The sequence below is a fragment of the Saccopteryx leptura genome, chromosome 10, assembly GCF_036850995.1.
Source record: "Saccopteryx leptura isolate mSacLep1 chromosome 10, mSacLep1_pri_phased_curated, whole genome shotgun sequence".
Taxonomy (NCBI): Eukaryota; Metazoa; Chordata; class Mammalia; order Chiroptera; family Emballonuridae; genus Saccopteryx; species Saccopteryx leptura.
In genome coordinates, this window is record NC_089512.1 from 38844712 (window position 1) to 38857497 (window position 12786).

Sequence of the window (12786 nt, forward strand, 5' to 3'; positions counted from 1 at the left end):
AGGAGCGGTGGTGCTATAGGCAGAGATCCCAAGAGCTGAGTTCTGCTGGGACATGGTATGTGTGGACAGTTAGATGAGAACAGCGGGATCCTGAGAGGGAACCGTGGGAGGCAGACTGTACCAGCCAGTGGCCGTCACACTGTCAAATTAGGAGAGAGATTTGGGACATTTTCCAATAGGGAGCCATGGAAGGTTTTTAAGCAACAGAAGAACGTGGGCAAATTGAACTTTGTAAAGATTAATCTGGCTGCAGTCAGTTTGGAGTGAAGAGGCCCAGAGGTAGAAACAGGGGAGTTGGGATGGACATCAGGCCAGAGGTAGAAACAGGGGAGTTGGGACGGACATCAGGCGTAAGGAGACACTGGTGACAAGTCCAGGGGAAAGTTGGGGACTGAGCCAGTAGAGTGTTCATGACTCCTGGGCCCACGTCATAGACTAGGAAGGATAGGCAGTGGCACATCCACCCCCCAAGTCACAAGACACCCACCATTTATTTCCTAGATTACTTCCCAGAAAAACTTCCTGTCATCTCGAGACATTCCAGGAAACCATCTGTCTTCCGGCGCATTTATCACCCCCCCTACCCCCGGGGGCCCTGCTGCTAGCCTTCCCTGTTCTCCAAGCCCACTCTTACCCCCTCCCCCAGGGGCCTGCTGCTAGCCTTCCCTGTTCTCCAAGCCCACTCTTACCCCCTCCCCCAGGGGCCTGCTGCTAGCCTTCCCTGTTCTCCAAGCCCACTCTTACCCCCTCCCCCAGGGGCCTGCTGCTAGCCTTCCCTGTTCTCCAAGCCCACTCTTACCCTTCGCTTCCACCCTGGCTGGACTGACGTGCTTATCTATTCCCTCAAAGACTTTTTTTTTTTTTTTTTAAATAAATACCCAAGGCTGTCACTGGACATTTCACATATGACCTGGGAAACTATGCCCAGGGGCTTATGTGATAGGTGAATAGTGGTGGTCCCAGAGGGAGACTTTGGGGTGGTCACCAAATTCCCTGGCCTGGCAGACTGACCTAGCTAAAGGTGCAATGGACTACACAGGGGACATCCTCTGAACGTATAAAAAATTCATAATGTAAAGATTAACATTCTTATTTTACAGTTGATGAGTCTGAGGCCCAAAGAAGTAAAGTCACTTTAGCCTAAGATCACACGGTGAGCCAGTGGCAGAGCCAGAGCGGAGAGCCCCCTCCCTTTGCAGGCTCTGCGGGACCCTGGCCGTAGCATGTGTTTATTTCTGCTCATTTCTACTGCCCTGAGCGGGGTCCTGGGCTCCTTCCTCTTCTCACCTGACCTTGTTTTCCTCATAGCTTAGGTCTGCGATATAGAGTGCAGCTGGTTAGTTGAAGGATGACTTTGCTGAGAAATGCTTGCCTAGAAAGAATAGAAGAGGTTAGCAATTCCACTCCTAGGTATCTACCCAAGAGGAATAGAAAGATAAATCCACCCAGAAACTTGGATGTGAATGTTCTTAGCAGCATTATTTACAATAGCCAAAATGTAGAAGCAATGTTCATTAACAGAGGACCATATGTGCTAGAGAAAGCAAGGCCCAGGATGGTAGAAGTGGTTACCAAACCTCAGATGCACACTGTTCAGTCTGGGGCAGCTGCATTGCTCCGAGGGGTCACTGTAAGGACCTGACCCCCTCACCGCACCCCAACCATGTGGAAGGGCTGGGAAAGCTTCCTCATTCTTCCAAGTTAGTTATTGTGAGGAAGGCAGATGGGTCCCTTTCTGTGGGCTTCCTTGGAAAGTACAGATGGGAAAGTTCCCCCCTAGCTCAACTGGAGAGTCCACTTATCTTCCAGGAGAGTTGCGAGGGCTCTCATGTGAGCCACAGTGCAGGGGCCTCAACAGTACCTTCAACTCCTAAGGCAGGGGAGAGGTGGCCTCAGAACAGCTGTCCCTGGAATGATTTTCACCCACAGAAACACTTTTTTTTTTTTTTTTTTTTTTTTTTTTTAGAGAGAGACAGGAAGGGAGAGAGGAATGAGGAGCATCAACTCATAATTGTATCGCTTTAGTTGTTCACTGATTGCTTTCTCATATGTGCCTTGACTCAGGGGGCTTAAGTAGTGCCAGTGACCCCTTGTTCAAGCCAGTGATTTTCAGCTCAAGCCAGCGACCAGGGGCTTCCAGCCAGTAACCTCTGGGCTCTAGCCAGTGACCTTAGGATCGTGTTGATGATCTTGCACTCAAGCCAGAGACCCCACATTCAAGCTGGCAAGCCCATGATCAAGCCAGCAAGCCTGCATGCTAGCTGGTGGCTTGTTGCTGGGCCCTCAGTGTCCCAGGATGACATTCAATCCACTGGGTCACCAGCCATCGGGCCATCTTTTTTCTTTAGATCAGATTTGCTGAACTCTGAAATCCATTTCATATTTTTATGACCTGTTCAATATTTTTTTTTTCTGTATTTTTCTGAAGCCGGAAACGGGGAGAGACAGTCAGACAGACTCCCGCATGTGCCCTACCGGGATCCAGCCGGCACGCCCACCAGGGGGCGATGCTCTGCCCATCTGGGGCGTCGCTCTGCCACGACCAGAGCCACTCTAGCACCTGGGGCAGAGGCCAAGGAGCCATCCCCAGCGCCCGGGCCATCTTTGCTCCAATGGAGCCTCGGCTGCGGGAGGGGAAGAGAGAGACAGAGAGGAAGGAGAGGGGGAGGGGTGGAGAAGCAAATGGGAGCTTCTCCTGTGTGCCCTGGCTGGGAATCGAACCTGGGACTTCCGCACGCCAGGCCGATGCTCTACCACTGAGCCAACCAGCCAAGGCCAACCTCTTCAATATTTTTTATTAATCACCTGACCAGGTGGTGGCGCAGGGGATAGAGCATCAGATTGGGATGCGGAGGACCAGGTTCAAGACCCTGAGGTCGCCAGCTTGAGCGCTGGTTTATCTGCTTTGAGCAAAGCTCACTAGCTTGAGCCCAAGGCCACTGGCTTGAGCAAGGGGTCACTCAATCTGCTGTAGCCCCCGGTCAAGGCACATGTGAGAAAGTAATCAATGAACAACTAAGGTGCTGCAACAAAGAACTGATGTTTCTTATCTCTCTCCCTTCCTGTCTGTCTGTCCCTCTTTCTGACTGTCTCTGTCACAATATATATATATATATATATATATATATATATATATATATATATATATATATATATATATATATTATTACTCCAATAGATCAACTTTATTGTGAATGTATGTGTTTTGCTATTATTTTTGTTTATAATATAAATACTTTTTGATATCTTAAATAAAATATTTTAACACAATAAACTGGTATATGATTTATTATATCCCAAAATGACTTTGGTTGAAACTGTTTGAGGAATTATTTTGACACAAAAAATCAATTAAGACATTAAGATATAATTTTAATAGGCAAAGTTAATACCTTAGAACTTAGCAATTGTCCTAAGGAGGAAAAATATTTAACTTATTCTCACATTTTAGAATCTAAGATGCTTAATTGTCAAGAGGAAACGTCCCTATATAATAAGGAAAATAAAATGAGGAAGAGAAGAACTTTGAACCTGAACAAGTCACTAACTAAATGAAAGAGTCAAGGAATATTATAAGTATAGAATTATGGGCCAGGTGAACCTGAGATATGATAGCAAGGCTTCTGCACAATAAGACTCCAGGGTCCAAATGTTGGATTATTGATTTCTAAGATAGAGTCACGCCACCATTCCGAACCCAGCCTTCGTCTTTTCACGGGATTGCAGACCCTACGATCTCCTTTAGAGCCCTTCTTACAAACGGGGGGCTTGCTGACGAGCAACCTGACCCCATCACTGATGCCATGGGCAGTAACCTGTGACCAGTTTGGACCAACACTTGTCCCATGTCTCCAGTGAGTTCTTTCATAACTTGCTGTCTGGACCGTTCCGTCCCTACAATTTATCCACATCTCATTTGTCAGTCTCGGCAAGAACATTCTGTTTCCTTTCTGGGCTGTGTGTGATATACTATCTTGGATCTGTCTGCTTCAAAAGCAATTTGGGAGTAAGAGCTCCCCAAAGTCTTCCTGTGCGAAAACAGAGACAAAGACCCACTCGCTCAGCCTGCCTCTGCGTTGTCTCCGTCCCTGCGTCCCTTGACCAGTGGGGTTTGAAGTCCAAGTCTCTTTCTGCTTTTGACACATGAAAGAGCCTCTTGTATTGGTTCTAGACTCTCTTACCCAACACTCCTGGTTCTGACTCTGTTTAAACCCTTATTGATTTTCCATCAGTGACAGACAGGACACTGTCCCTTGTTTCCCCACTCTCTTCTTTGGATTGCGGCTTCCTGGTAGGTCAGCCTCTGTATTGGAAAAGAAGTATTTTCATTTTATTTGAGGATTTTTTGGGGCATCTCCCACTTATGCTAAATGCATCTGTCTCGAGACTTCTGTACCTTCTTTTTAAATAGTCTCCAGACTAATTCTTTATTTTTACATTTTTCTAAAGAATGGTCTATATTTGCTTCTCTGTAAAATTTTAATGATTTTGTGAACCCTTTATTTTCATTCCCTCTTCTCAGTAGAATGTTTAATTTTATCAAAAGTGTTCTGTGTGCTTGTGAGGACAAGATGAAGCTGATCTTTCATCTGGGGATGCGGGTTTATGGAGAAAAGACAGTTGGCCAGAACTTACGTTGGAACCAGCGTACCTGGGAGTCACAGGAGCCGCTTCTCTGAACTGATCTGCCCATCCCTTCTTAACCTGAACTAGTTTGGCTAGATACAGTTGGTGTTTGAGTGGATACCTGAGCTCGTTTTCACTTTCTCTTTTGTCTGAAGGTTGCGCAGCATGTAAAGTGTCAGGTCGAAAGGTGGCATTGCATTTGGAGAGGGGAAATAACAGCAAACGTACCCGTCGTTGATCATCGATGGCAGAGAGCCGAAAGTAAGCTGCCCCTGATTTTCAGGGAGCAAGAGTAATACTTTCTTACTTTCTCCCATGAGCTAAATCCCATCTGTTAAACTGTAAGACACTTAGAGTGACCTCTGTGAGGATACACTGCCTGCCATGGGGTCTGGGGGCATCGTGTCCTCCCCTTGAATCTCAGAAATGCTGGTGGCGGTGAACCTCACCACCCAGCAGCCTCTCCTGGAGGTGCGCACCTGGTCGGCGGTGGGGCGGCCCTTGCCACCTGTGTAACACTGCCGTTTCTCTTGGTGGATCCGGGCCATCGACTGCCTCTGGATCACCCTGCCTTGTGGTTGCCTCTTTGCCATCTGACTCCAAGGTCAGAACTGTGACTTCCTTCTTTATCCTGTCCCCAGTGATTAGATAGGGGGCCTGGCACCGTGTCTGGCAAATATATTGAGTTTTGAGTGATAGCTTTCCAGGGATTAGAGGCAAAGAAAAGAACCCAGCCCATCAAAATCCTCAGGCTGTTAGGATTAATCTTTCCAGTGTTTAATACATAGTGCTTCAGCTTTTGAGGCAGAAGGGCCCTGGAAAGCTGTGTGGCGCTGACACGATAAAAACACGGAAATTGTGTTTTCACGTGGGTCTGAAAGGGCACCTGCCCTGCACCATGAGTGTGGCGAGGGGAAGCAGGAAGCAGGCTCATCAGGAACTGCTCTCTGCTCATCTTCATGGGCCCTTCAGGGTCCCCCAGTGATCTTACCGACTCTGGAATCTGCCCCGCCTTCCTGGAAGCGCCCTCGTCCTCTCTATGGCTCCGCACAATGCACACGAGGTCTTGGAAGAGATGATCGCGAGCCATCCAGATGGTTAGCCAGTCAGCCTGGTGCTAAGTCCATGCTCAGTTCCTAGTTTTCATTCATGGGAAGAGCCATCCAGATGGTTAGCCAGTCAGCCTGGTGCTAAGTCCATGCTCGGTTCCTAGTTTCCATTCACGGGACTTAGCAGCTGCATCTCACACATTCTCTCCTCTTGGGAATGCTGCTTGCCACTTGGTTTCTGGGTGGTCACACCTCCTGCTTCCTTTTACCTCATCGGCCTTTTTTTTTTTTTTTTTTTTTTTTTTTAACTCAAGGCCCCTTGTCTGTTTTCTCCTCATTTTCTGAATCTTCAAATGTATATTCTGTTTTGTTCCTTCTCTTGGGGGATCTCTGTCAGTCCTGCTGCTTTTAGTATCTCTGAAATACTGATGAGGCTAAATTTCTATGTGCATCTGGACTCTTATGCATGTGTTTGCCTGCTCAGTGTCTAGTCTGGGACGGCTTGGGCATCTCACCCAATAGGAGCCCTTGTTCTTTCCTCCCCAGATGCTTCTACTGATGTCTCGTCTGGTCATGGCAGCTTCACTCTTCCAGTTGCTCAGGCCAAAACCTTGGACTTTGACTCTTCTACATCTTCCACATCCCATATCCATTGAGATATTCTAAATGTACTTAGAATCTGACCACGCTACTCTTACCACATCCACGGCTCCAAGCCTGGTCTAAGGGACCATGATCTTGCAACTGGATTATTGTAATCGTGTTATGATAGGTTTTTTTGGCTTTTTACATGGACCCTGCATTCTATTCTTAACACAGCATAGGGTGATACTGTTAACAGGCAAGTCTATTATGTCACTCCCATGTTTAAGACCCCTGCATTCTATTCTTAACATAGGGTGATACTGTTAACAGGCAAGTCTATTATGTCACTCCCATGGCTCCTAATTCTCAGAGTAGAAGCCAGAGTCCTTTTAGTGTCCCTCAGGGTCCTACCCTTTATGGCTTGTTTCTATTCCAGTCCCATCTCTTTGTTGTTCCCCTGAGATGCCAGACTGCTCCCAGATCAGAAGCTTTGCCCGTCTGTGCCCTCTCAAACGCTCTTCTCCCAGGTATTCTCCTGGCTCTCCGCCCCTCCTTCAACCCTGTATTCCTGTGTCTACTTCTCACGGGCCTTGCTGAGCACATGGTTTAGAACTGCAGCTTTCTCCCGGCCAGCCTCCTGCACTTTGATGTTCTGTATCCCTTCTCTTCTGCTCCACTTTATTTCTTGTTGTACCTAATAGTTTTAACATGCCCTGTGCTTGTTTTTGCTTGATTATATCTAGTCTGTGAATCCAGCCACTAGAACACAAGTTCTGTGAGGGCAGAAGAGTTTGTCTCATTCACGACGGAATCTCTAGAACCTAAAATGGTGACTGGCACGTGGTTGATGCTCAATAGCTATTTGTTTCATTCATTAATTCACAAACTGGACCAGGATACCAAGTTGGGAGGGAGATAAGATGCATTTGATGGTTGAATCAGGATCAAAAATTATTCCAACATACCAGATTAATAGGCTTAATTTAATACTGTAAAGGTAAAGAGAAACATGTAAATCCCTGTAGTCAAAAGCCAACTTTACAGATGAAAGATGAGGACCACACCATGGGAAAATGGATGGTGATATTTGCCTGTGATTTCAGAACTGAGTAGCAAGGACGTGTCTTTGATCCAGAGGCTAATGGTCACATTCATAGATTTACACAGATCGTGGTAGATATTAGCTTAACTCTAATCTTTGCTGCTCAAACAGCAGTGGGAGAATTGGGTTCACCTCTAGGCCTCAGACCTATAGGGAGATTTAGACAACATGAGCCCCATTTGGAAAAGAGCCACCCCAGGTGGCAGCATATCATGGGAGAAATGTTTGTAGCATCTGGCTGTTCTTTTCAGCAGGAAAGACTCAGGGGAGACCTAACTATGTAGTTTCTTTAGCTATCTGACAAGCCATTCTGTGGAAGCGGGAGCATTCCATACTACTTTAGTTGGCAGAACTGAGACCGGTGGGAAGAAAACAGGTCTCAGGTAAGGATAAGGAAAACTGCATGTTGGTGAGCATTACCCAAGTATGAAGCAGCAGCTCTTGGGCAGTGAGCCTCCCATCGATGGGGACACATCAGAGCTGAGCAGAGACAATTTGATGGGGACGTGGTAGGATTCAGGACTGCACGAACTCTGGTCCTCCACCAAGCAGACACCAATTTTGGATTAGATGTGTCGGAGATTGGGAAAATGGAGTAGAGGCCAGTGGAGGCTGGAAGGAAGGTCTGATCTTTCTGAAGGAGAGAAGGAAGGAGGATTGGGTAGGAAGAGTCTTAGACTGCGGTGCTGTGACAAGGAAGCATTGGTAAGCCCAAAGGCGAGTCTTGGAGTGAAAGTTGCTCATCTGAAGTCAGGAATAGGCCTGTCTAAGCATCCCGGCCACTCTCAGTCATTGGCTGGGGGCAGCTGTGGGAAGCAGGGTTCTCTGTGAATGTGGTGACGGACTGCAGAGCCCAGCAGCCGGGGCCATTAGCTACACTCCCGGCAGTAGAAGCTCTGAGGGGCACATTTTCACGGCCACTGCCAGGTCTCTCCAGTGGGGAACTGTGTGAAGTCCCAGGTGGACCCTCACGCTGTGCTCGCTTTATGGCTCCCAGACTGAAGTGTCTCAGAACAAGTCTTCTGCATCGCCACTCTCTGGCCAGGCTGCTCTATGGATAGGTGCTCACTGCGGGGTTCACCACCTGCCCCACCCTGGCCTGGTAGCCATGCTCTGTAATTTCAGGTCATGGAGGGGAATCTGCTCACTTATATTGGGGATAGTAAATGCTAGTCAGCCATGGTCCCCAGAGAAACCCTGTAAAGTGGAGTTTGTGTGAGGAAACAACCTTTATCGCCACAGAAGCGCCAGGACTCAACAGCCCCCGAGCGGAGCGCAGACCGAAGCCTCATCCATTACCTGCCTCTTCCCCTAGAAAGACAGCCCTCATTTATTATTTCCAGACTGCTTTTATTTTACTTACACCGCGTGGAAACTGTTGAATTGGGAAATAAATAACATTATTTTCAAACAGAGATTTGAGAATCACTTCACAGATTTTAGAATTATTATCCTGTTTCCAAATGTTTGGTTTGTGTATCATTTCCTCATTTGTATGTGTGTGCTCTTTGTTGCAAATGTCCTCATTTGGAAAACTCTGCCAGAAGTCTGAAAGAACTCTACTGCTGATGATGACTTTTTGAGAGATGCTTCCTCTCTCTTTTTTGTGAAGTGCAGCAAAATCTTACATGCAGTCTCAGAGAAAGATGTCTGCTAGACTGTTCCTTTCTGTTGCACAGTAATTCTGCACTGGCGAGCTCCACTCTCACCAGCCTCCCTGGCCTCCAGGTTCTCTTCTCTGGACCTGCTCAGCTCACTATGGCAAGACTAATTCCTTCAACATGTCCTGCTTAAACACATTCCATTGCTCCTCTCGTCCTGCTCTCTGAAGCCTAGACTTGTCCTTGTTATGCCTTCCCTATTGGCTCCAGCTTCCCCAGGCCACACTCATTTTCCATGATTTTTCCAAACACCTCTTGTTTTATCAAGGCTTTCTCTTTCTACCTGGGAAACACCATGTCCATTCCAGCCCCTGCCCTCTTATGTATTATCCTGTCCTGAACTATCACCTTTTACGCCTTTGTTATCCAAACTCCATTCATTCTGCAACACACATGGGAAGTTCTGCAGCTCCAGCTCAGCTGATGAGAAAGAACAGGCAGGGTTCAAACCCAATGTCATTTCTCTCCCTACTTATCTCTGAAAGATGGCACTTCTCACATAAACGGGGGTCTGTTTATCTGTCCTCTCTCTTCCTCTCTCCACAGCCCCTTCCACTGTTCCCATCATGCACCAGGTCAGTGCCACCATGAGGAGCATCACCTTGTCATGGCCACAACCGGAGCAACCTAACGGCATCATCCTGGACTATGAGATCCGGTACTATGAGAAGGTAAGTCAGCTCTGACTTCAGGCTTGCAAGACCCAGGGCCAGCCACTGTCGCACGGGCGGTGGCCAGCTGAGGGCACAAGGAGACAGGCTGGAGGAAATCCTGAGAGAGAGAGTGATCTGGTGAAGGAGGCCATAGGCTCCCTAGGACAGTTCCCAGGTCTTCCCTGGCAAAAGCCTCCACAATCCAGGCTGAAATCTGTACCAGCTCTGAGGGAACCTCCCAGCCCTGCTGTCTGGACAGCTCACTGGCTAGCGCGAGCAGGACTGACCTCACTCCCCCAGCCATGGGCAGATGCTACGGAACTGCCAGGGCTCCCCTGAACTTTCTGAAGATTTTGTGGTTTTGTAGACTAGTGTTTTTCAAAGTTTTTGCTTAGACTTCCAATATAAGATTGTTTACTTATAAATCATACACATATACTACTGCACTAAGATATTTATGGAGGTTAAATTGCAATGGAAATTTAAAAGAATGAAATAGAAATTAATAGAAACAGACACATATATATTATCTCCCTTGGCTGCCCTTTAGCAGCAGCTGCTGGGGGCTGCAACAGAGCCTGTGCTGCCAAGAAAGGGACGTGGTGCCCTGTGGAGTTGGTCCCGGTCTATCTGTGGGAGAAGCAGGGACTTCCTCCCACCATGGTGAACTGTCACACTTGCCATCCAGGAAGATACAGTGCTTTCTATACTGACCCAGTGCATTATTTGTAAAAATACCAGATTCATTCATTTATTTGTTTGGCAAGTATTTATTGGGTACCTGCTATTTGAAAGGTACTGTTTTAGGATATATTAGTGATCAAAACAAAGATTCCTTCTCTCAAGGGGCTTACTTTCCAATAAACGAGACAGGCAATGAACATACTAACTAAGGAGATAACAGAGTCTGTTAGAAAATGAGTATTGTAAAAGGAAAAAGAACAAGCAAGGTAAACGGGATGCAGAGGCCCAGGCTTGGGGGAAATGTCAGCTGCAGAAATGAATGTGTAGGCTTCTTGGAGAAGGTGAGTTCTCAGTAAAGACCTGAAAGAGGAGGGGAGTTGTGAAGCAGATATCTTGGAGATAGAGAGCTTGTGCAAAGGCCATGAGACAAGATCATGACCAGTGATTGAAGGAGCAGGAGGGAGAGCAGCATGACTGGAGTGATGCAAGCAATGGGGAAACAGTAGCTAGGGGAGGGGTGATCAGGGGAGGAGGTAACGGTGGGCCTTAAAGACGTGAGCTGGGGATCCACAGCAGGAATGGGAGTAGAGGAGAGATGAAATCTGAATCACATTTTAAAAGGATAATTTAGGATTGCTGTGGGTAGAGCATATTTGGGGTGAACGAAAGAACAAATATGAGTTCAGCTCAATGTCTAAGATGGCTCTGAGACAGTGAAGTGGGGATGTGGGGTAGTCACCTAGATGTACCTGTCTGGAGTTCAGGAAAGAGGACCAGGTTACAGATGTTCATTCGGAAATTGTCAGTATGCAGATGTATGACAGCCCAGAGCCTAGGTGAGACCACCCAGTGGGTGACTAGAAACAGGAAGAGGACCAAGGACGGAGACCTGCAGCCCCCCGGCACAGAGGCAGTGCTGGACCAGGGGCCTGGCAGCGCTGGGAAGCAGGAGGCCGGCTTCCACGGCCTTCCCTAACCAACCAGCCATGCAGGGCAGTCCAATGTTTTAACCACCGTAGGTCACAGTTTTTACATTTGTAAAATGGTAGCAATTTACCTTCCTGAAAGTGGAAGGGCCAGGTGGATCACCAGTCTAGTCTGTGAGGAGAGATGCCCTTCAGCCATTAGAGCCGAACTCGCAAAACAAGGTGAGGATCAGGCAGCGTTCTATTCATTTAGAGACTATTGGGTTATGTAGACAGTTCATTCAGAAAATTCAGTGAATTGGGGGTAATTTAAACCATTTGGATTTACAAGCAACCATTATATCCATTCAGTTTTGAATTTGGGGATTTTATTTGCTGGATATTTTTATCAGTTAATAAAGTAAATCCCGACTTTCCAAAATGTTTTGGACCAATCTGTTTGGGCCAATTGACCACATGACCTCATTTTGTCACCACAGTTGACCTAACAGTTCGATAGAGTATCATGTGTGGCCAGTGTATGGTATGATGTCAGAGTCACCAGAAAGGTTCCACCCAGCCCCACTTCTCACACACGTGAACTTGAGCCTCATAGCTTATCTTGGAAAAAAAAATAATAATAATTTCTCCCTAGTGTGCCCTTTTGGGTGCTAAGGGATTCATAAACATTATCTCCTTTCTCACTCACAACTCAGTGTGGTAAATCATAGTATCATTGATCTGAGTAAAGAAACTGATTGTACAAAGAAGTTTTTTTAAAAGAAACAATGTAAAACAAAACTCGTCCATAGTCACACGGGTAGGAAGTGAGCTTATAGCCTAGGTTCTTTGCGCTGACGGGCTGAGTACACAAAATAACATCTGCCCCCCTCGTCCTCCGCTGTGCCGAGGACAGTCACCCTTGGGAGAAGGGCGAGGGGCTTCACGGCAGGCTCAGAACCGAACCATCACGTCCGTGTCCCTTGGCCGCTCGCTCTCCCACCCACGTCTGAGCTCTGGACTGCCTTTTCCTTCTACATGCCAACCTCCTCCCTTGAAAAACAGTAATTAACCTCCACTTCTGATGTTATGAAGAGAGCTTATTCTCCCATTTCAGGCCACGTCCTTACTTCTCAGTAATTTATACTAATTATTAACAGACACACAGGCGCAGCAGCTCGATGCCCGAGGCAGCTTCCGCACCTCAGTGAAGCATTTTATTGTCCCCACTCCAGGGGATAGGCTGCTTTCTTTGGGAACACAGAAGATTCTTTGCCAAAACATTGGTGACTGCTTGGTATATTACTATAGAACTCTTCACTTGTAAAGTGCTTGCCTGTAAAACTATTACATTGCCTTGACCGTTGCTAACGTGACTGAAGAAAAGATGTTGCCTTGTGAGGGTAGTTTTAAATAATCACAATGGTGATCGTTCAACTTTTTTGAGTGCTCATTAGGTGTCATATTTTTCACAGCTACATTAGTTCTGACCCTTAAAAAAGATTCTTGAAAGCCACATGT

General features: G+C 46.9%; 1 protein-coding gene across 1 annotated transcript in view; it reads left to right on the forward strand.

Moving 5' to 3' along the window:
- The window catches only part of EPHB1 (EPH receptor B1), a 445622-nt gene that overhangs the window by 342872 nt on the left and 89964 nt on the right, over window positions 1–12786 (forward strand). Inside the window, exon 6 of the mRNA XM_066350317.1 lies at window positions 9570–9694. Coding sequence (XP_066206414.1) covers window positions 9570–9694 — 125 coding nt within the window. The remainder of the gene's footprint in view (window positions 1–9569; window positions 9695–12786) is intronic.